This window comes from Caenorhabditis briggsae (genome assembly GCF_000004555.2).
Source record: "Caenorhabditis briggsae complete genome, chrIV, whole genome shotgun sequence".
In the NCBI taxonomy this organism is placed as follows: Eukaryota; Metazoa; Nematoda; class Chromadorea; order Rhabditida; family Rhabditidae; genus Caenorhabditis; species Caenorhabditis briggsae.
The window spans coordinates 9,417,702-9,437,476 of NC_013487.2; the positions used below are offsets into that span (position 1 = coordinate 9,417,702).

General features: G+C 38.4%; 6 protein-coding genes across 6 annotated transcripts; 4 read left to right on the forward strand and 2 right to left on the reverse strand.

The window, feature by feature from the left end:
* Positions 1–2,842: 2,842 nt before the first annotated feature.
* CBG03341 lies at positions 2,843–4,346 on the forward strand (the record flags this gene model as incomplete). Its single annotated transcript, XM_002633620.1, has 2 exons — positions 2,843–3,344; positions 3,904–4,346. The coding sequence occupies 2 exons, from the start codon at positions 2,843–2,845 to the stop codon at positions 4,344–4,346; spliced, it is 945 nt and encodes a 314-aa protein (XP_002633666.1).
* Positions 4,347–4,468: 122 nt separating this feature from the next.
* Positions 4,469–8,482, forward strand: CBG03342 (the record flags this gene model as incomplete). The annotated part of the gene is made up of 6 exons (XM_002633621.2): positions 4,469–4,674; positions 4,728–5,149; positions 5,198–7,278; positions 7,326–7,904; positions 7,953–8,271; positions 8,322–8,482. 6 exons carry the CDS (start codon positions 4,469–4,471, stop codon positions 8,480–8,482), a joined length of 3,768 nt encoding a protein of 1,255 aa, XP_002633667.2.
* A 284-nt stretch (positions 8,483–8,766) lies between these two features.
* CBG03343 lies at positions 8,767–9,871 on the reverse strand (the record flags this gene model as incomplete). Its single annotated transcript, XM_002633622.1, has 4 exons — positions 8,767–8,889; positions 8,935–9,279; positions 9,325–9,732; positions 9,782–9,871. The coding sequence occupies 4 exons, from the start codon at positions 9,869–9,871 to the stop codon at positions 8,767–8,769; spliced, it is 966 nt and encodes a 321-aa protein (XP_002633668.1).
* A 279-nt stretch (positions 9,872–10,150) lies between these two features.
* On the reverse strand, positions 10,151–12,154 carry CBG03344 (the record flags this gene model as incomplete). Its single annotated transcript, XM_045235707.1, has 5 exons — positions 10,151–10,264; positions 10,316–10,660; positions 10,701–11,153; positions 11,198–11,287; positions 12,068–12,154. 5 exons carry the CDS (start codon positions 12,152–12,154, stop codon positions 10,151–10,153), a joined length of 1,089 nt encoding a protein of 362 aa, XP_045092364.1.
* An 854-nt stretch (positions 12,155–13,008) lies between these two features.
* Positions 13,009–14,530, forward strand: Cbr-sru-27 (the record flags this gene model as incomplete). The annotated part of the gene is made up of 5 exons (XM_002633624.1): positions 13,009–13,248; positions 13,610–13,819; positions 13,895–14,053; positions 14,101–14,310; positions 14,357–14,530. The coding sequence occupies 5 exons, from the start codon at positions 13,009–13,011 to the stop codon at positions 14,528–14,530; spliced, it is 993 nt and encodes a 330-aa protein (XP_002633670.1).
* A 3,484-nt stretch (positions 14,531–18,014) lies between these two features.
* On the forward strand, positions 18,015–19,155 carry CBG26387 (the record flags this gene model as incomplete). Its single annotated transcript, XM_045235708.1, has 4 exons — positions 18,015–18,233; positions 18,279–18,689; positions 18,737–18,946; positions 18,991–19,155. The coding sequence occupies 4 exons, from the start codon at positions 18,015–18,017 to the stop codon at positions 19,153–19,155; spliced, it is 1,005 nt and encodes a 334-aa protein (XP_045098197.1).
* Between the last annotated feature and the right edge of the window lie 620 nt (positions 19,156–19,775).

Below are 19,775 nucleotides of genomic sequence, written 5' to 3' on the forward strand. Positions count from 1 at the left end.
TAAAAATTCATTCATAGAAAATTTAGAGAAAATAATTGCGGTTTTTTTGAGCTATAGAACTCCTAGGAATGTCAAAAACTGAAAGAGGAGATATATTTTTCCTGTAAAAAACTTTCAAAAATGACCATTTTTGACATTTTTTCTTCCGGAAAAGAACCATACATGAATCTATAACCACTAATTAATTTTTTAAGAATTATTTGAATCATCTTGGAACTTCACAAAATCAGATAAAAAATTCTAAAATTATGGTTTTAGACCTGCAATTGTGATCGCGCCAAACTTTTTTTTCTGTAGATCAAAAATTAATTTGCAGTTCGGAAATGTTCTGTGGGAGAGCGTGAAGAGGAACGAACGAACAAAATTACAGCTTCATTCAAAATTTGTACGAAAATCAAACTCGCTAAACAAAGCGCACAAGTACGAACGGAGTGTCGTACCGGCGACTTCCCTGTCTGCGCTCTCTCACTTTCGCGCACTCCCTCTCTTTTTTTTCTTTGAAGGAGGAAATGAACAGAGGAATTGGAGAAGGAGTTTTGAAAAAGAGAAGGACATAGAAAAAGAGGAAGCCACTGGAAAATCATCTAAATTGCAAATACACAATAATTAGCGATCTTCATTATGAAAAACTATAAAAAGAAGCTGATAGATAGATAATATCAGGAAACCAACGGAAGTTTGGCAGTAGTGTTCCCGATTAATTTAATTTAGTTTAATTTATTACGACCTTCCGTCGTGGGAATGGTAGTGGAAAAGACTGAATGGAACTTGCTTCACAATGTTGTTTCTTGGGAATCTAATGATGTTCATCTAGAAATGAGAATCCTGCAGACAAATATCGTATTATCTATTCGTACTCATCATCTGCTCTTTTTCTGCACTACCTACGGTAGTGGAAGGTCTCGCCTGGAATGAGTTTCTATGGAAACACGTTAATCTAATCCGGTCTCCCATATGAAATATGCCACTGTTGGCTGTTGCCCCCTCAAAAAAAATAAACAAGAAAATGCATGGATTAGAAGACGCAGGGAGAACAACATTGTCTGCGTGTCTGCTCGGCACCACCAGAGGGAACTCGTGTGCGCTACTCTCAAGTTTTCTCCACCCCAAAACAACAAATAAGCCGAATGCTGCGCGGAGAGCAGCAACCGCGACGCGAGAACGAACAAAGAAGGAGCTCTTTTCCTGGTTAAATGCGCGGTGTGAATTTTCCAGTTATCAGAAACCGCCTGTCGGATATCATGTTTTTTTCTATTTGTATACTATAGTCTTTGATATTTTCCCCATCACAAGCTTTCTAAATGTTGGTGTGAGTGGTTTCGGGCAACGATTGTTTTGTTCTCTTGAAAAAATTCCAGGCGGGAAAAAACTTCTTGGAAGGAATGATAGTTAAGGAAAGAAAATGAATAGAAATCTGTACTGAATTAGCACTCTGTTTGAACGCAACCATAACGAAATTCCGGAAACAGAAGTATCTAAACCTGCTAAAATGTACATCATGAAGTGAACGTCGTCTTCGAATTTTACTAACTCTAATAAGTTTTTTCTTCTATTTTTCCATACATTCATTCATTCCTTCGTTCACCCCTAATTTTCAATTCCTCCTTTTCTTTTTCTTCTTCTTTTATCCACTACCCGTTTCAAAAAGTATGTCACTTTCTGTCGTCGTCTTCCTGTCCAAACATTCACAAATGTCGGTCTCCAGTAGCCCCAAAGTGATTTATCAAACCCTCTTTGATCACCCATTCGGTGTACCTGTTATATGTTATCCCAGATTCTACATTATCAGCTGTTTTGTTTTTTTTGTGATAATCATACAAAATAGGTTTACTGGTTTAAACAAGGTATTCATTCAATATTGTTTTCTGGCTATCTAAATACGCATATTGATTATCCTCTGCTCCAAAAAACTATTGATTTATTCGAGATAATCCCTTCTTTAGGTAGACAGAGGTAGTCTTTAGGTAGACGTACACGAACATATGCTGTGCGAGATTCCAATTGAGATAATTGGTATTTAGCTACTCTCTGTTTGTTGCGGTTTATGTAGATGAATCCTGGTAGATGGGGGACATATCTAGGCTAAAAACAGAATTTTTGATAATCTACAATTTTTCTCATTCCAGTGCCCTTTCGATGGTAGGAACTTTTTTTCTATACAAATTGATTTATCCTTTTTTCCTTTTCAAAAAAATTTGACCTCCCCATCGTAGACCTCAGTTGATTAGTTATCCATGTTCCCGGTATGTGCCAAGGTCGAACGATCCGTTTTCAAAGTGGGCCTTTTCTTCTCTCTGCCTCTCTCATTTCGACCTTCTTTCCCTTGTATTTTCTTCTACCTGTATCGACCCGATTCGCATCGCCCATCTCGATATTTTGTAAAAGTTTTTTATTCTCACCGCAATGTCTATCTTCAGAATGTTACATTACCTCCTTGTGTCCCCTTTTCCTGGCGCTTGTTTAGGTAGTCACATGAATTTTGAGTGAGAGAGTTCTGTTCTTATATTTCTCCTATAGGGTCAATATCTCTCATATTAATTATTCATAGAAATGTCGTCAGTTTTCACTTCACCTGTCGCCCAAAAATTCGATTAAGTTTCTTTAAAACCACTAGAAAGAAGACTACTAGCTCTCTAGTTGAAAAGATTGATTCCTTCAGAAAAAACAAGAAGTAACCTGAACTTGAAAAACGTTTTAAAACAGTTGTTGCCTTTTCTCAATTACCCACCCTTTCTCTTTCCGTTCGTCTTCTCGTCAGTCTTTTTTGTTTTCACATTTTCACAGGCCTCTTCCGTCGTAACAATAATAACGTCTACAATACATTTTTTTCAATTTTACAGCCATGCCGAGGTGGCGTCATGCCGTCCTCCTTCTTGCCTTTCTGTCATCGTCAGCTGGGTTAGACACCTCGAATTCGACGTCAACCGCCAAAAAAGGATCTGATGGACCACACCTGACCACTGACGATGAAGGATTCTTAACTGTTATTCAAGGTTTTGCAACTCAACTTCAGTGTGTTCTAAACACCTGCTCGAATGATGTCATTTGGTATAAGGATGGAAATCAGATTTCCAAAGGATCTCAATTCTTGAACACGACTTCCGAAAAAGCATACAAGTTCCAACATTCCATTGAGGTTGACTATGAAAAAGGCTGTTCCGGAGAGTGTGATGATTCGAAACCATGTGGAGAAGGGTATTCTTGTGTGGATAACCAGTGCTGCTCGTGTAGAAGAGAGGAATTCACACTGGTTTTACGGAATCTGACATTTGATGAATCTGGAAGATACCGCTGTCAGTTGGGAAACAAATCCGAATTACTCGAGTTTCAAGTGGAAGTTCTTGGTAGGTTACGTTACAGTTTCTATATTGTGGCTCCGAACGGAGTCAAGTTTGTCCTAGCATACAATTTGAGTGAAGCGTTGTACTAGGCTCAAATTCAGAGTGCAAAAATTCAAAAAACTAATCTGTAAACTAACTAAGTTCCAATTTGTTTGATCATCTTTGAGCCTAGTTATCGCTGGTCAAAGTTGTTTCAAACATAAAATTAAATATATTCCTACGAATTTTCGTTCTTCCAAAATACTTATGTATCTTTAAAAATACCGTAAAACCTGTATTAGAGGTGCCCCAATACTGTCAAGTTTGAGCTCAATTATCTCAACTCTTATGCAAGATACTAAAAATATGCCAACTGACCAAACGCTTCTGATATTATGATAAACAATTTATCAGCTGACAACTTTTTTTTATATTTTTGACAGGAACCGATAAAAATCGGCTCAAAGTTAAGATGCCCTTCTAATACAGGTATTATGGTAGACCCGCTTTTTTGAAGTCCGGGTAATTGTGCACAACCAAAATTCCAAGCTCCTGTTATCATTTCAATATGATACATTTTCAGAGTCCGGTCTAAAGGGAGGATTCCATGAAAATATTTCCTACGACCATTCCGAATGTTGCCAAGAAAAAGGAATCTCTCCATTGTGCCGAGGAATGTGTAAACCATCCGAGATGGATCAACATCATTTCGACCCCACAAGTTGCAAAACTGACGACTACAAACATTTCCTTTCATGTGCCACTGAAGGAGGAACTCGTTCCCATGTTCATTGCTGCAAAACTCAACTAGTGCCAAGTTTCTGCTATGATTTCTGCTCCGGAGACTTCCAGATGCTTCGTCGTTCTCATCGTCTCTGCCTCTACTACCTTCCAGAGATCTTTTCTTGCCTGGATCGTGCCTACCGTATGTTATCGAACGAGAAAGGGGGTTTGTCCTCGGCTCGTGGCGGTGGTGCAGCCGCCCATCTATCGGCATTCATGATTGACAAACCTGTCCGTGGATAGATCCCCTATTTCATTTTTTGTTTTGTATATTGCATTCTGCTGTGGTCCTTTTTTTGTTATGCATGTTTGTAGTGTCCCGAGAATAAAAGTCCCCGCATGTTTCCAATAGTACCAAAGAAACTATGAACTATGAGAATCGCAGGTTTTCAATTTCAGTACCGTATCCCGATCCACCAACTTCTATCGAAGTGAATCCAGTCGATCATGACAAGTTATCTGTTTGCTGGCAAGAACCTGAGAAACACGAATCCAACAAGATGTTCCCGATTCTCGACTATGCTGTTTATTACAAAGAGATTCCAAATTTTCCACTTCTAGGAGGCGACATGTGAGTTGTTGTTGTTGCAAATTTTACAGTAATCCATTGTTCTAAAATTTCAGGGGTCTTCCTCTTCTTACTGGAGACTATTCGGACATTGGAGATATCCAAGAAGACGAATATCAACAAGAGGAAGATGACGCAGAAGAAGTTGTCAAGGATTCAACAATTGCTCCACGTGGCAAACGAGATGTTGATTTTGAGTCAGATGGAATCAAGGTTGCAGTTCGTGAAAAGAGATCGACTATGGTGATTGTGACTAGAGATGATGTTACCAATTCTACAACGATTCGAGAGTTCGCATTCCGAAATATTAACACTACGGACAAATGTGTCACTCTTCCGGATCTCCGATCTGCAACTCGCTATATTGTTTATGTAACGGCTCGAAATGAATATGGAACAAGTGTTCCATCTGTTCGCAACATCGCATCGACAAATGTTCATATGGTCAAGAATAATGCAAGTTTGCCAGATGCAATGAGTAAGATCCCAAAATTCAGCTGCACAAAAACAAGAATCTAATTTTCAGAATGTTGTACTGCTGCCAACGTCTCATCATTCTGCTCTTCCAAAATGTGTAATGTTGCTGAAGACCCGTCATCGTTCTCTACAATCACAATTGCCACTACCTGCCGTGCCGAATGGCCCAAAGTATCCCCATGTATTGCTGACGGAAGAAACCATACAGATTGCTGTCTGAAGAAGGGTGTCCAACACGATTGTTTAGAAATCTGTTCTGGAAGTACAAAAGAGCTTGGAGTGCATTCAGTTCTGTGCCTTAATCTGGATCTTCAAGCAATCTATCAATGTATTCGTCAAGGATATGAGACACATCCATCTGCTCCTGGAAACGTTACTATCTCCGACTTGACAGCACACAGTGTTACGGTACATTGGACGGAACCTGATTCTAACGCCCATCTCGTCGAGAACTACACTATGTTCATTCGCAAAAACGAACATGGAGAGCCGGTTCGCACCGTGCATAATGTTCAGAGCCCACACGTGGAACTTGGATTGGATCCGGATTCAGAATACGTTCTCACTCTTCAATCTCATTCTACTAATGGAACATCACTTCCATCAACCGCTAAACTATTCACAACTCTTCCAACCACTCGACCACCTTTGTGCACAATTGGAGAACCGATTTATATGAATGATGGGCGTGTGATGATTTGTGATAACGTGAATCCATGTCCAAATGGATTCCGTTGTACTGGTGCCGGTTCGGATCTCTCTTACTGTTGTCCACATGACGGTACACATTCTTCGGAAGAATTCACATCATGTTGCAAGGATCAGAAGATGCCAGAAAAGTGCATGAACAGTTGCCAATACAATTCCACACTTGGAGAAGATTGCAAGGAGAATCTCAATATCTGGGTTCAATGTGCATCCGAAGGACATGATCATTTGAGATGTTGCATGAGGGAAGATGTATCAAAGCCATGCCAAACCGCCTGTATGCATCCATTCACAGTCTCTACGGATGAGTGTTTTGCCGAGGTTCCTAAATACCGTACTTGTTTCAACGGACTCCATCTTGCCCTTCCGGCTGTTGTCCGAGATCTTGAAGTCACTTCTATCACGAAGGATTCAGCAACCATCACATGGGAAGATGTCGAAGCGAATGTTATTGTTTTCCGTGTTCAACTTTTCGCAAGCAATGGATCTCTCGTCAATACAGTAAATAGTACAGCTGATATTTATAGATTCTCTGATCTATCATCGGCTACAAATTATTCTGTACGAGTCACGGCAATCAATTTACAAGGAGAAGGTCCACCATCATGGAATGTCAGTTTCGTAACTAGACCTGCCCAAGTGTACGACGGAGATCGTCCAGTCGCTCCGGATGGACTTCATGTTGCCTGGAATTCTGGACCACGTGTAAATGTCACATGGAATCGTGTCACAGTCCGTAGAAACAACGATCCTGTATCTCATCCAATTGAGTATACACTTTACTATTTGGAAACAGAGCACAGCTCCACTTGGACCACTTTGAAGACTAACAACACTTGGGTTGTGATGAGAGATTTGAGAAAAGATGCTCTCTTTTACGTATATGTGACGGCCAAAGAAGAAGACAAAATTAGTCGCAGTTCTTCGATTATCACAGTTCTGGCTCAAAAAGATTCATTGGGACTTCCGGAACCAGTCATCACAATAGAACCAGATCATAAGGATGGAGTACTCATGCCAGGAGAGAAGATCACCGTCAATTGCTCACTTCCAAACGCCAAAAAGCATTTGAATATTGATTTAACTGTCGGACACCAAGTCGTTCAAAACGATCATGGCGTTTTCTGGGTGATTCTAGATACAGAAGCTGATGAGTCAATAGACACTGCCACCTGTGCAGTATCAGATACGGATGGAAGACAACATGTGGCAATGAAACATTTGGTGTTGCAAAGAAAGGCGTCTGTAACAATGAAGAAGGACAAGATTCGAGTACTTGATGATCAATCTGTTGAAATCGAATGCATCTATCGTGGAGGAGGACTGGACCCAAAGATTTCTTTTGAAAAGGATGGAAAGAAGGCGACACGTGGATTTTTGAATGTCAAACAGACCGAAGCGGGATATGTTGCCAAGTGGAGAGTAAGTATTACAATAAGATATTTATATAGTTATATTTATGGTTCCAGATTCGCAAGGTCAAACAAGACGATGCAGGAATCTACAAATGTGTTGTCACTTCTGAAGACTCTGAGCCAGTTGAGGCATCATCTGAAGTGATTTTCACAACGGAAACCCTTCCAGTCAATCCCAAAATGATTCTTCAATGTTGCGAAGATGAAGGAATCACAGGAGACTGCTTACAAGCCTGTAACATTGGCCGTGTTGCTCTTTCTGCGAAAACTCAAAACTGCTCCAGATTTGCCACTTCTCTCCTGAAGTGCGCTTCTGACATCCGCGATCACTCAGATTGTTGTATTGCTAGTGGAGTTACACCGAAATGTCTCCCATTGTGCTCTGGAGACAGTTTCTCAAAAGATGTCGACTGCTCTGATCACGCAGTTTCAATTATGTCTTGCTTCGTTAAAAGTCATGAACATGCTCCAACCAAAGTTTCGAATGTTCGAGTCAAATCTTCTGAAGGAAAAGTGAATGTTGAATGGGATTATCCATTGACGAAAGACTACAAATACTTTGCCGTTTACTATAGAAAGACAAACAATGCGCAGGATGACGACTGGCATAAACTGAAAACTGTTCAACAGAATGTGAGTCTTTTTGGTAGTTATGATACGAAATCCATTTTCTCGTTTCAGATTGAAATTGAACTGGACACATCAGAAGACTACGAAGTTGGAATCCTTGCTGCTAATGCTCTTGGAAACAGTCCTCTCACTTATGCTGCAGTCCCCAAAGATTCGGATTCCAATCGCTCTCCATCTGCTAAAGGATCTTCATCAGCCTTCTGGATCATTGTGATTCTTGTTGTTTTCGGTATTTGTATTGCTGGACTTGCGGTTCTTGGCAAACGAAGAGAACTACCGTATCCATTTGGAAAGTTCATCGGCCGAAGGAATGATCCCAATCAACCAACGGTGGCGTTTGAGAATCCTGCTTATGGCGAACCATGGGGAGGTTTGAAATTAATTTTTGATATTAGAAACAATATTGGGATTGTGTTTCAGGACCGGAAGTGGAGATTCGAGGACTTGGAGGTGCATCGGGAGCCGGTGGAGCTGCTGCTGGTCAATCCGAATGGCAGAGTGCAAATCTCGAAGCGAACAATGCCACAGACAATAGTCACGAATACCGAAACGGCATGCGATATGCCAAACTCGAAACCTAACTTATTTTTAATTTATCATTTTTACTTACTAACATAATTTTGTTTTCCATGATCATTTGAAAAAATTCCATGTTTTGATTTTTCTGTTCCATAGTCACCACCCCATTTTCCTTGTGTATTTGTGATTCAGTTCTGCGAGTTATGACTAGTTGCGGGTCCCTTTTTATTTCTACTCTTACCCCCTCCCCTTAAGTGTTTGTCTTGAAAAATTCTCATTTTTCTCTCTTGTGATTTGTGATTTCCATAAAATTGTATTTATTTTTAAATATTCAAGGAAAAATATTTCAGTAAAAAGTAGGTTCATCTAATGTGATCTCTCCTCGAAGCACTGTTACAGATGGACCATTCAGGATGACTCGACCATCATGAAATCGCAAACGGAACAATCCTCCGCGATTTGGAAATGCCTAAAAATTCATACTTTAGAATTGAAAATGAAGTTTCCGGAAAACCTGTAAAGCGTATAACTCTTTTTTCCCAGTTATCTTTGACCAAAGTGGGCCCATTGCACACTGTGCATGGCCAGTAGCCGGATCTTCATTTATTCCAAGCCATGGAGCGAAATATCGGCATGCGTAGTCGAATGGTTCATCAGAGGAATCAGTGAATCCTTGGATTAGTGCATTCTTCGGGCGAAGGGTCAGAGCGATTCCTTGCAGGAACCCATTGTTTTGAATTTCAAGAATTTTCGGAACATCAATTTTGACAGCTTCTAACTCGAATTTTGTTGTAAGAGGATCGACGACAACTACAAGAACTCGAGGTTTTGCTGCATACATACATGCTTCAATACTCATCTGAAATTTAAATTTTCTTCTGAATTCAATATAATCCATCCAAACCTCCGTAGGAACCACACATTTGACAATATCGAAAAGGAAGTGTGGTGCTTTGAATTCCGAGAAAACGCCATGCAATGGGTTTACTGTATGATGGAATTTGATGGATGTTAGATCATATTCTGGCAGATTCAATTCAACATTTCCAGCATCATCTCTTTTGACTACGAGAATTCCTGTCTGTGTATTGAATCTGATTTCTTGATTTGGATTTCCGAGTTCATTGAACAGAACATGCGACGTGGCAAGTGTTGCATGTCCACACAAAGGTACTTCGGCTGTTGGGGTGAACCAGCGAAGAGAAAATTGAGAACACTTTGAGAAGTCTGAAGAACCAATTGGAACTGGAAATGCTGTTTCAGACACATTCAGTTCGGAGGCGATTTTTAAGTACTCTTCATCTTTCTTGACCTGAAAATGAAAATAAAACTTTGGAAAAATTTGAACAATGTTAAATTACCTGAGGAATCAAACAAACTGCTGCTGGATTTCCAGAAAACCGTTTTTTCGCAAAAGCATCGACAATATAGGATGGATAGTGTTCAGTCATTCGTGACAATTTGTGATTCTGTTAGTGTGATTTTCTCTTTTGCAAAAGGTTTAGAAAAAGGGAAAGAGAAACGAGAAAGATGAAGGACATGATGGGGTCAACAGTAGTTGGTCACAAGAAGGAAAACATGTGAAAAGGAGAATTGTAGTCGTTGTGTTTAACTTTCCGAAGACTCTGCCATTGCATTTGATTTGATGAAAACAAACACAAAAAGGGGATGAAGAAGAAATCGAGAATTTATAAAGAATCACAAATCAGTAAAATCGATAAAAATGAAATTTAATAATGATTTAGAGCGATTTCTCCTCGTAGAATTGTCACAGATGGTCCGTTCAAGACAACACGATCGTCGCGAAGACGTACTCGAAATTGAGCTCCACGCCCAGGGAATGCCTAAAACAGTTTGTATTTCTTTCTTTACAATATAATCAGAAATAAAAAGACCTGAAGAGCATACAACTCGTGTTTTCCCAACATAATTGACCAGAATGGTCCCATCACACATTGAGCAGAACCAGTTGCTGGATCTTCATCGATTCCAACCCATGGAGCAAAGTATCGGCAGACGTAGTCATATGGTTCGTTTGATGAATCGGTGAATCCTTGAGTCAATGGATTTGATGGGCAAAAAGTAATAGCCAGTCCTCGGACAAAGCTACCATCATGAAGTTCCAACATTTTCGAATTGTCAGTTTTCAATGACTCTAATTCGAATTTTGTGGTTTCTGGATCAACCACTATGACTAATTTTTTCGATTTCGAAGAATACACAACGGATTCAATTGACATCTGAAACTAATTTTTAACGAATTAGAGAAGAAAAACTGACCTCAGCTGGAACGGCACATTTGATGATGTTCAATAAAAATGGCGGGGCTTCGAACTGTAATTGAAAACGTTTTTTGTGAATGAAACTCGTAAACCTCACTTCTGATAAGATTCCATGAAGTGGATTTGGGGTATCATTGAATTTGATCGATGTCAAATCGTATTCAGGAAAATCCATTTCTACATTCCCAGATTCATCCTTCTTTACAATCAAAACTCCGGATTGAGTGTCAAATTTGATTTCAGTGTTAACATTTCCGATTTCATTGAAAAGAACATGCGATGTGGCAAGTGTTGCATGCCCACACAATGGAACCTCGGTTTTCGGAGTGAACCAGCGAAGAGAAAATTGAGAACATTGTTTGAAATCAAATGGACCGATTGGAACGGGAAACGCAGTTTCAGAAAGATTGAACTCCGCTGCTACTTTTAAATATGCTTCATCTTTTAGAACCTTAAGAACAACAGAGTGTGGACAAGGATTATGAAAACTAATACCTGAGGGATTAGACAGACTGCTGCCGGATTTCCTGCGAAGCTTTTTGAGGTGAACGCATCAACAATGAACGACGGATAGTTTTCCGGCATCTGCAATTTTCGTGACATAATTTGTTGAGAATGTTAACTTTCTCAACTGAAATGGAAGAAAATAGAAAGCGTAAGAAAGTAAAACTGGAATACAGTGCTGTGTGGAAGACAACAAATCTAAAAACAGTAGGAAAGAATGACATGATGCTACTCAAAATTTGTTATTTTTTCATTTTTAAATACCATCAAAGATGAACTCAAAGAAACAATATGGACAGAGATAGTTTACCTATTTCCTTTTTCTTCTCTGTCTCAAGACAGTATCTGTTATCGGAAAAATGCAATCAACCTTCAGAAACACTATCACATGGATACTTTATTGGTTCATGAACTACACGTTGTGAAACCTTAACATTCAGTTTCCAAACGTATCTGCACCCAAAAAGTAAATGGAGAAGAAGAATGAACAGATCGAAGAGACAAAATTTACATTTTCCAAGGTTAATGAGATTCAAGACATTTCTGCTATTGAAACTGAGAAAATTAAATACCTATTATTCTGTTGCACAAATCGGAGCTGTGGAGGAGAAAATCTGGTGGCCGTGATCGAAGGTCCCACAACGACAACTACAGTAACCTAAAATATGTTTCTTTCCTGGATTTATTATCTCGATTCTCGTGCGTTTTGAGTCCACTCTCAATTCACAAATAAGAATATTGGGAGATATATTTTTTGTTCGATTCGAAGTATTTTTTTTTGTTGACAAAACACATTTTTTGTTTATTATCTTCTGTTTTCAGTAATATTCTACAAAATCTCCTGCAAAACAAAGACAATACCTCTTTGTTGATTCTAATGAATCCCAATGCTTCTTGCGTATTTCTTAAAATAGAAGTTGTCCCGAGTGCACTTCTAATCGCATACATCACTTTTAGACGAGCAATCAAAATGTCTCGGGATAATTGGAGGTTTCCGGATTTTCGAAATTTTGAAATTAGTTTATCCAAATTTCACCCTTTCACACTCTCGAAAATTGTTTGCATAACGAGATCAAACGTTTTTTTTTTGAAAATGCCCATCTTTGGTTAGTTGAATTAGGTTTAGGCTATCTGTTTAACTTCCATACCAGTAGAAGGAGTTTCCGTTTCCGTTTTCCGGAAAATTTCCCAGTTTTTTTTTAAAGCGGAATCGGAACGGAAAATTTTAAAAACGACGAAAAAATTGAATAAGAACTCGTTCGAAACAATCATAGAAAGTGGCGCAATTCTGGCCGTTAAACTTCAATTCGTTAAGGGGTTTTTCGAGTTAGCTGAAAAGAATCCTGAAATCGACGGAAAAAAGAAATTTTCGTTCCGTTTCGGTTTCTGTGTTTCGTTTTCCAGAAGTTATTTGATATTTTTTCCGTTTCCCTTTCTGTTTCCCGAAAAAGAACCTTCCGACTTCCATTTCCTTTTCCGTTTGACGGATTTGGGAAAAATAGGTTTCACCCATCACTCTTAAATACTGTTCTTTACTAAATCTGCCAACATGATTCCAAAAATCTTTGTCGAGTTGTTTATCACCAAGTTCAACAAATGTGCACACTCTTTCCAAACAAAATTATATGTATCCACTACCAATCTCAAAATTTGTGAGATCTTGAAAACGTTTCTTCGAATATTTCACAACGTGATACGAGAGATATAATTTGTGATTTCAGCATCCAGACTAATTACAACCTCGTCTCTAGTTGGCTCTCCGCCCCGTTCAGACTCATTTATTCTTCTTTCTATTTTTGAGAATGTCGGCTCCTGCTGTACCGTATACTCCTCCAGTTCCTGGTATACATGGAAATGAAAGTTACATCAATTTCGAATTCTCATTTTTCACCCTCCCAATGTTTCTGCTTACATTGCCACTTCTCTATGTGCCAATTACAATTATCATTATACTTCGAATCTTTGTTAAATTACTGTACGGAATGAGAGATAAAAATGTGAATGTTCCTCTTTTCAGTGCAATCTCAATCGCATATTTTGTGGTAAGTAACTATAATTATCATGAATATACGTGCATTCAACACCTTTTCAACAATTACGTTCAAAGTTCCTAAATCTAGGATTTCTGGGCCCAGAAAGCACTCCAAAGTGACGCCCAGATCCCCGAGATTCCCAAGTCGCACAATTGAAACCAATGGGACGGCACACTTATAGGGCGTCGAGGCCCGCAAAAAATTTGGCGCGGTTTTCTGAAAAACACATTATCTCGACGCGCTAGAAGTGTACTGTCGCACTGGTTTCGACTGTGAGAATTGGGAATCTTGAGGATCTGGGCCCAGAAAGCGTAGATTCGCAAACTTTGGCTATAAAGCTAGCAAACATCACCATTAAACTAATTTTAAGAGTATTCTGTTCTTCATCCTTGATTTCGTTTTCGTCCGACTCTTTACGGCTGGAGTATTCACAAGTTGGTGTGCAAGTGTTGAACCAAATCATTACTTGATTGTTTTATATACTGCGACCTACTATGTAAATTACGCAAGTATGGTGTTTCCTTTTCTCGTGTCCACTATGAGATTGATTCTGATTGCATATCCTCAGAACCAAATGAAGGTAATGAAATACAAAAATACATCTGGAACTTTTAAGATAGGGATTGGTTCATTTTTTAAACATAATTATTTCCAGATCAATCGAACCCTACTTCGTATTGCTATTCCAATGATTTTTATCTATCCTATTTTTAGCACTTTTTTCATGTTTCCAGCCGTTGGTTATTGTTCCCAGGCAAGAGGTCCTTTTCCTTTTGGATCGGTACTTGTTGGATTTCAAAACTCTCTTTTCGGAGTAAGTTTATTATTCAGTGATTTGTCTAATATTCCTTCCAAATTTAGCTGAAAAACAGCTACTTTCTTGTTGCGAACAATATGCTCTGGATGGCAGCTAGTCTTATCAATAACTCTATTCTGTTAATTAAACTAGCTCGTCTAAAGTCATCTTTTTGTCACAACGGCAGATCCAAAAAATCATACAAAGCAGAAGTCTCTTTGACCTTTACCACCTTTTCAATGATTTTTTCTTATGTTTCAAGTTCGTTAGTTGTGGTAAGAGATAGGATTGAATACTCCGAAAACTGTTTTCTAATTTCAGATAAGCTATCAACTAGGAGGCGATTCAACGTACTACGTAATCATGTTTCGTCCATTTGGAAATGATTTAGATATGTGCATCTGTCCATGGGTTTTCTATCTCACTCATCCGATTTTCAGAAGAAAAACTAATAATGTGATTCATGTTAACCAAAACGAAAAACTCCAGTCTTAAGTTGATTCTTAAACATTTCAATATGTATTCGAATGAACTTGTTACAAATTCTAGCTTTTCCCCCTTTTTATCGATTTGAATTTATGGATTTGAGTGATTTTCAGACAATAAATTGAACAATCAAGAAGGTTACAATCTCTAGCTTCATCCTTTTTTTATGATTTCACCGAAAATAGTTATCTCTCTTGGTCTCTTGAAAAATCTACTCTTGTCCTTTTAAATCTTCAGACGGTGACTCAACTCAATCGAATTCAAATAACATCTCTTGAGAGTACTTCCGTGTAAATCGGTGTCTGAATATCAATGTGTACGGAAGCTGCACCCAAAAAACTAGTAATTATCACCGATGTATGTTGCACAAACAACAAAGCAATTATCTTTTTCTCCAGCTTATTTTTTACTTTTTCAAAAAGTTTATTGAGGGATGAGCCATCAAAAACACCTCTTGGAATACATGGGAACAATAAATTCAAGTATTAGTTTTCATTCTGTTGAGTTAACTGTAATTAGGCGCCGCAATGAAAAGGGACGGGGCGAACAAATTTTTCTCCCTTTTTCCGAAGTCCATCTTTGAAGTCTTGTACCGGGCGTTAGAAACTCATTATTTTTAAGGTTAGAACTTGTCCCTATGTAATCGACTGCGAAAAATCGAATGGAATTATCAGTGTTTTGATAACTTCATTGTTTTGATTCGAAAACTTCGAAAAATAGGAGTGGGACTGATGGAAGTTCGCGCCACCGGATTTTTTTGTGGATTCTGGTAGTTTATGAAATAAGGAAGTGGATTTTGAAGTAAAATCAAAATTCTACCGACGCCATTGTTTCACAATTTTCAGCCAAAGTTCCAGCTAAAATTCATAAAAAATTTCAGCGATGACCCCAACTTTTTTTTTGCATATTATGATAAAACTAAGTTTTGTGTATGCCTCTGCCAATTTTCAGAAAGATTGGATACCTCTAAGTAGTTTTAATACTCATCCGAAAATTCCAAACTTTCAAAATTTTTGGTTTTTGGAAGTTTTGACGGTGACACAGGTGAGCGCCACCGATTTTCTTTTCACCACAAGATTCTACACAAAATTTGCCACTAAGATTAATCATAATTAAAAAATTCTACCGACGGCCTTATAATGAAAAACGTCTGTTTTCTCATTTTTCATAGAACAATTCATTAAAACAATAGGAAGGAGACCACACGGGAAGGAGGCGACAGGCAACGAAAAGCCGCCCTTTTCTCACTCCCATCTATTGCTTCCACAAAGGATGCAAGGTTCTAAACCCCTCCCACTTTTCTGCGCACCGCAAAAAAATGAGGAGAAAGTCAGTACATGGAGGTCTGGTACAAAAGGGTCTGTAACTCGGGATTGAATGAAGATTTTTAGCTGAAATTTTGGGATTAGACTTCTATAACACCAGAGAACGGGATTGAGGAGAGGGTGCTCAATAACGAGTTAAACTTAAAGTGAAAAAAACATCAAACTCGAAAAAAAGTATTTTACATGACTTGTGATAGAATTTCAAACATGTATAACAGTTGTGAAGTAATCGGAAGAGTTGGGTCGGAGAACCATAAGCTTCATGGGATGCCACGAAAAGGATGAGAATATCATATTAGTTTTTTGGATCTTGCTGATATACTGATATATTGTGTACTGTATGCTGAATCTATTTTCTATTTTTGGCTAAAAAATAATGCGTGGCGCGTTTGTCGTGGCGTATTTCTCTTCCCCCAAAACATTTTTGCTTTTTCATTTTTTTTATTCGAAAGGCCATTTCTTTGCGCATCGTTTCATATATAAAGTTGGTTACTTATTCTGTTTTTTCAATAAATAATTTTTTTTCAGAAAATGTCATCCGAAAGAATTCGCATGAGAGTTTGTTTGTGGTACGAATTCAAGTTGGGTAAAAACGCTACGGAAGCTCATCGTGCTCTGCCAAAAGTATTCAAAAATAATCTTCTATCGGAGAGTCAATGCCAACGCTGGTTTGGGCGTTTTCGGAATGGTGATGAAAGCTTGGAAGACCATGAACACACCGGTCGACCAGAAATTATTGACGACGAACTCTTGAGGAACGCAATCGAATCGGATCCTTGTCAAACGACTCGAAATCTTGCAGCACAGTTTTCTTGTACACATGGCACTATTGAAAACAATTTGCACGGAATAGGAAAGTCGAACAAGTGCGGAAAATTTGTCCCACATGATCTCTCCCGGCGAACAAGGCGGCACGCGTCGCCCTCAGCGGAACTCTCCTCCATCGCTCGAAGAACAGGCGATTTTTTGATTCCCTCGTCACGTCGGATGAAAAATGGATTGAATACGATAATACTAATTCGAAAGAGACAATGGTTGTCTACCGGAGAACAGGCCAAAACAACTACGAAACCAGAGACACACGGGAAGGAAGTAATGCTATGTGTATGGTGGAATAGCAAGGGTCTTGTATATTTTGAAGTTCTGGAAAAGGGTCAAACTGTCACTGCTGATCTCTACAAACGTCAATTGGATCAAGTTCAGCAAGCGTTGAGACGTCTAGGTGTGGATACATCAACGACAAAGTTCCTTCACGACACGGTGTTTTTTTCCGGAACGTTTTTCGAAATATTTTTTTTCCCGCATTTTTTTTGATGGAATGCAGGTCCAAAACCGTAAGACTCAGCAGTTCAATTTAAAGCTATCGCGTCGAGACTAACGATAATTTTACTACAGTGTACCTGTTAGCGTCAGCAGAAAATCGAGGAACTGGGCTGGGAAGTACTTGGGCATCCGCCATATAGCCCTGATTTGGCACCTTCCGATTTCCACTTATTCAGATCGATGCAACATTCATTAGCCGAAGAGAAGCACTTCAAAAGCCGCGATGAAATCGAAAAATGGGTGGTCGCCTACTTTGAGTCGCAGCCGGCGGAGTTCTTTCACAATGGAATCCACTCTTTGCACGGACGTTGGCGACAAGTTATTGATAATGATGGAGAATACCTTTTGGATTAATATTGTCTACTTCCTTTTTTATAATAAAATTAATTGATCGTAAAAACCCGCATTATTTTTTAGCCAACCTAATATTTCAAAGCTCAGTTGTTTGCATAAAGACTGATTATTGGAAGGAGTTTACATTTCTAGAAAATGCCAGTTTCACAAGTGATGTTTATAAAACTCTAAATTTAAATTCTCATTATGATCAGTGATTTCTTGAAATGATAAATGTATAATTTTGATAAGATTTTCGTTTGATCTATCTGAAAAACCTAACAACACTTTGGCTAGATTTTAGATTTTCCATGTTTTTCATATTGAAATTATAGGTTAAGTTTTTCTTGTTTTCAGTTTAGGCACGTTATCTTATTCTTCTTTTTCTTCCTCCTTCAATGAAGTGATGATAAATCGGAAAACAGTTGGAAAAGGTTATTCGATGTTTTCGATATTCTAGATTTTTCCAATAATCACTTCTCCTTTACATTGTTCTTTCTATCGACTTGACTATGGAGTCGTCTGCAGTTGGTATTCATGGAAATGCGACATTTACGAATTTCGAGTTCTCATTCTTCACACTTCCAATGTATCTTCTCTTCGTTCCTATTATTTATATTCCTATCACTGTTGTTATTATTCTGAGAACTCTTGTAAAGTTGTATTTTGCAATTCAGGACAGAAATGAAAATATTCAGCTGTTTACTGTAATTTCTATGTCTAGTTTTATGGTGAGATATTTGATCAAGCAGAACCACAATCAGTAATTATTTCAGTCTTTAATCATCTTCATATCTGATTTCTTTTTCATCCGTCTTCCCACAACTGGTATTTTTACTAGCTGGTGTGCAAGAATGAAACCAAATCGATACCTGACAGCGTTCTTCATTTTCAAATATCATATAAATTACTCTGCGATGATTTTTCCATGTGCTGTTTCTACAATGCGACTCATTTTGTTGTTATATCCAACGAGACATAAGAGCGTAATCAACCATAATCAGTGCTTCAAAATATCTTTTTTACAGCTCAATGGACGACTTCTTCGTTTTCTCCTGCCTTTCCTTCTTTTTTATCCATTTCTTCTTACATTTTTCATGTTTCCTGCGCTAGGTTACTGTAGTTCGGCAAAACATCCGTTCCCATTCGGTGCAATTATTTTCAGAATAGAAAATACTTTATTTGGAGTATGTCAGATTTTCGTTTCTCGAAAAGATTTTCAACTATTTTCCAGCTTGCCAATAGCCGCTTACTACTCTTCATTACTGGTTTCTGGATGACTGCATCCATGATAAATAATTGGATTCTTCTTGTGAAACTGATAAAAGCAAGGTGTTCACTATCAGCCCGTGTCAGATCTCAATTCTCTTACAAAGAAGAACGATCGTTGACTTTGATGACTTTTTCTATGATTTTCTTTTTTCTTTCCAACGGAATTTTCTTGGTATGTCTGACACTAAAAAGATAATTTAGTCATAATATTTTCAGATTTCGAGATTCTTCTTCCCAGACTATCTCTATTATGCCATAATGTTCCGTCCATTTGGAAATGATCTGGTTACCTGTGTCGTTCCTTGGGTTTTTTATCTCACACATCCTGTTTTCCGAAAAAAGATAGTTAGACAAATTTTCATTTTCCGTCCTGGTGCCTAATAGAATAAAACTGTTTTGCCTGATGTCGTTTCTTTTTCAACTTCTATGTATTATACTTTGAAGTAATGTTCTCACATGAGACTAATCCACACTGGAAAGATTCTCGCGGGTCCGTCGTCCACGAAGAGCACCCGTCTACCGAAGAGTTCATCCCATCTGACCATACCCCGCTATACCTGACCAATACCCATCCAAACCCTCTCAATTTCTGTGCAGAATTTACAAGCCTGACAACAAACTGGCAGTAACAGTCTCGAAAATTCTTGCTTTCCAAAGTTCAAATATCTCCAATTGGCAGAAAGGAAAGTACTGCAGTAATTCGTATCTAAATTTGGTCTCCGAAAAAACCTGAAACTTAAAGTATTTACTGTAGAATTTATAAATATCATTTTGGTCACTACAACAGTTTGGTTTTCATGAGTATTCAACAGCAAAATAAATAGATGAAATTGTGCCGAAAGCGCACCAACCCGCTGTTTGAAGCGCCAGAGACGCATACAGGATGGTAAAATAGTGATAATTCAGAAAATCGGAGACTGCGTGACGAATAATCACAGCGTTTCTATCTTCTCCCAAATTCTATACTGAGGTCGCATCCATTTTTGAACTCTTCAAACTTG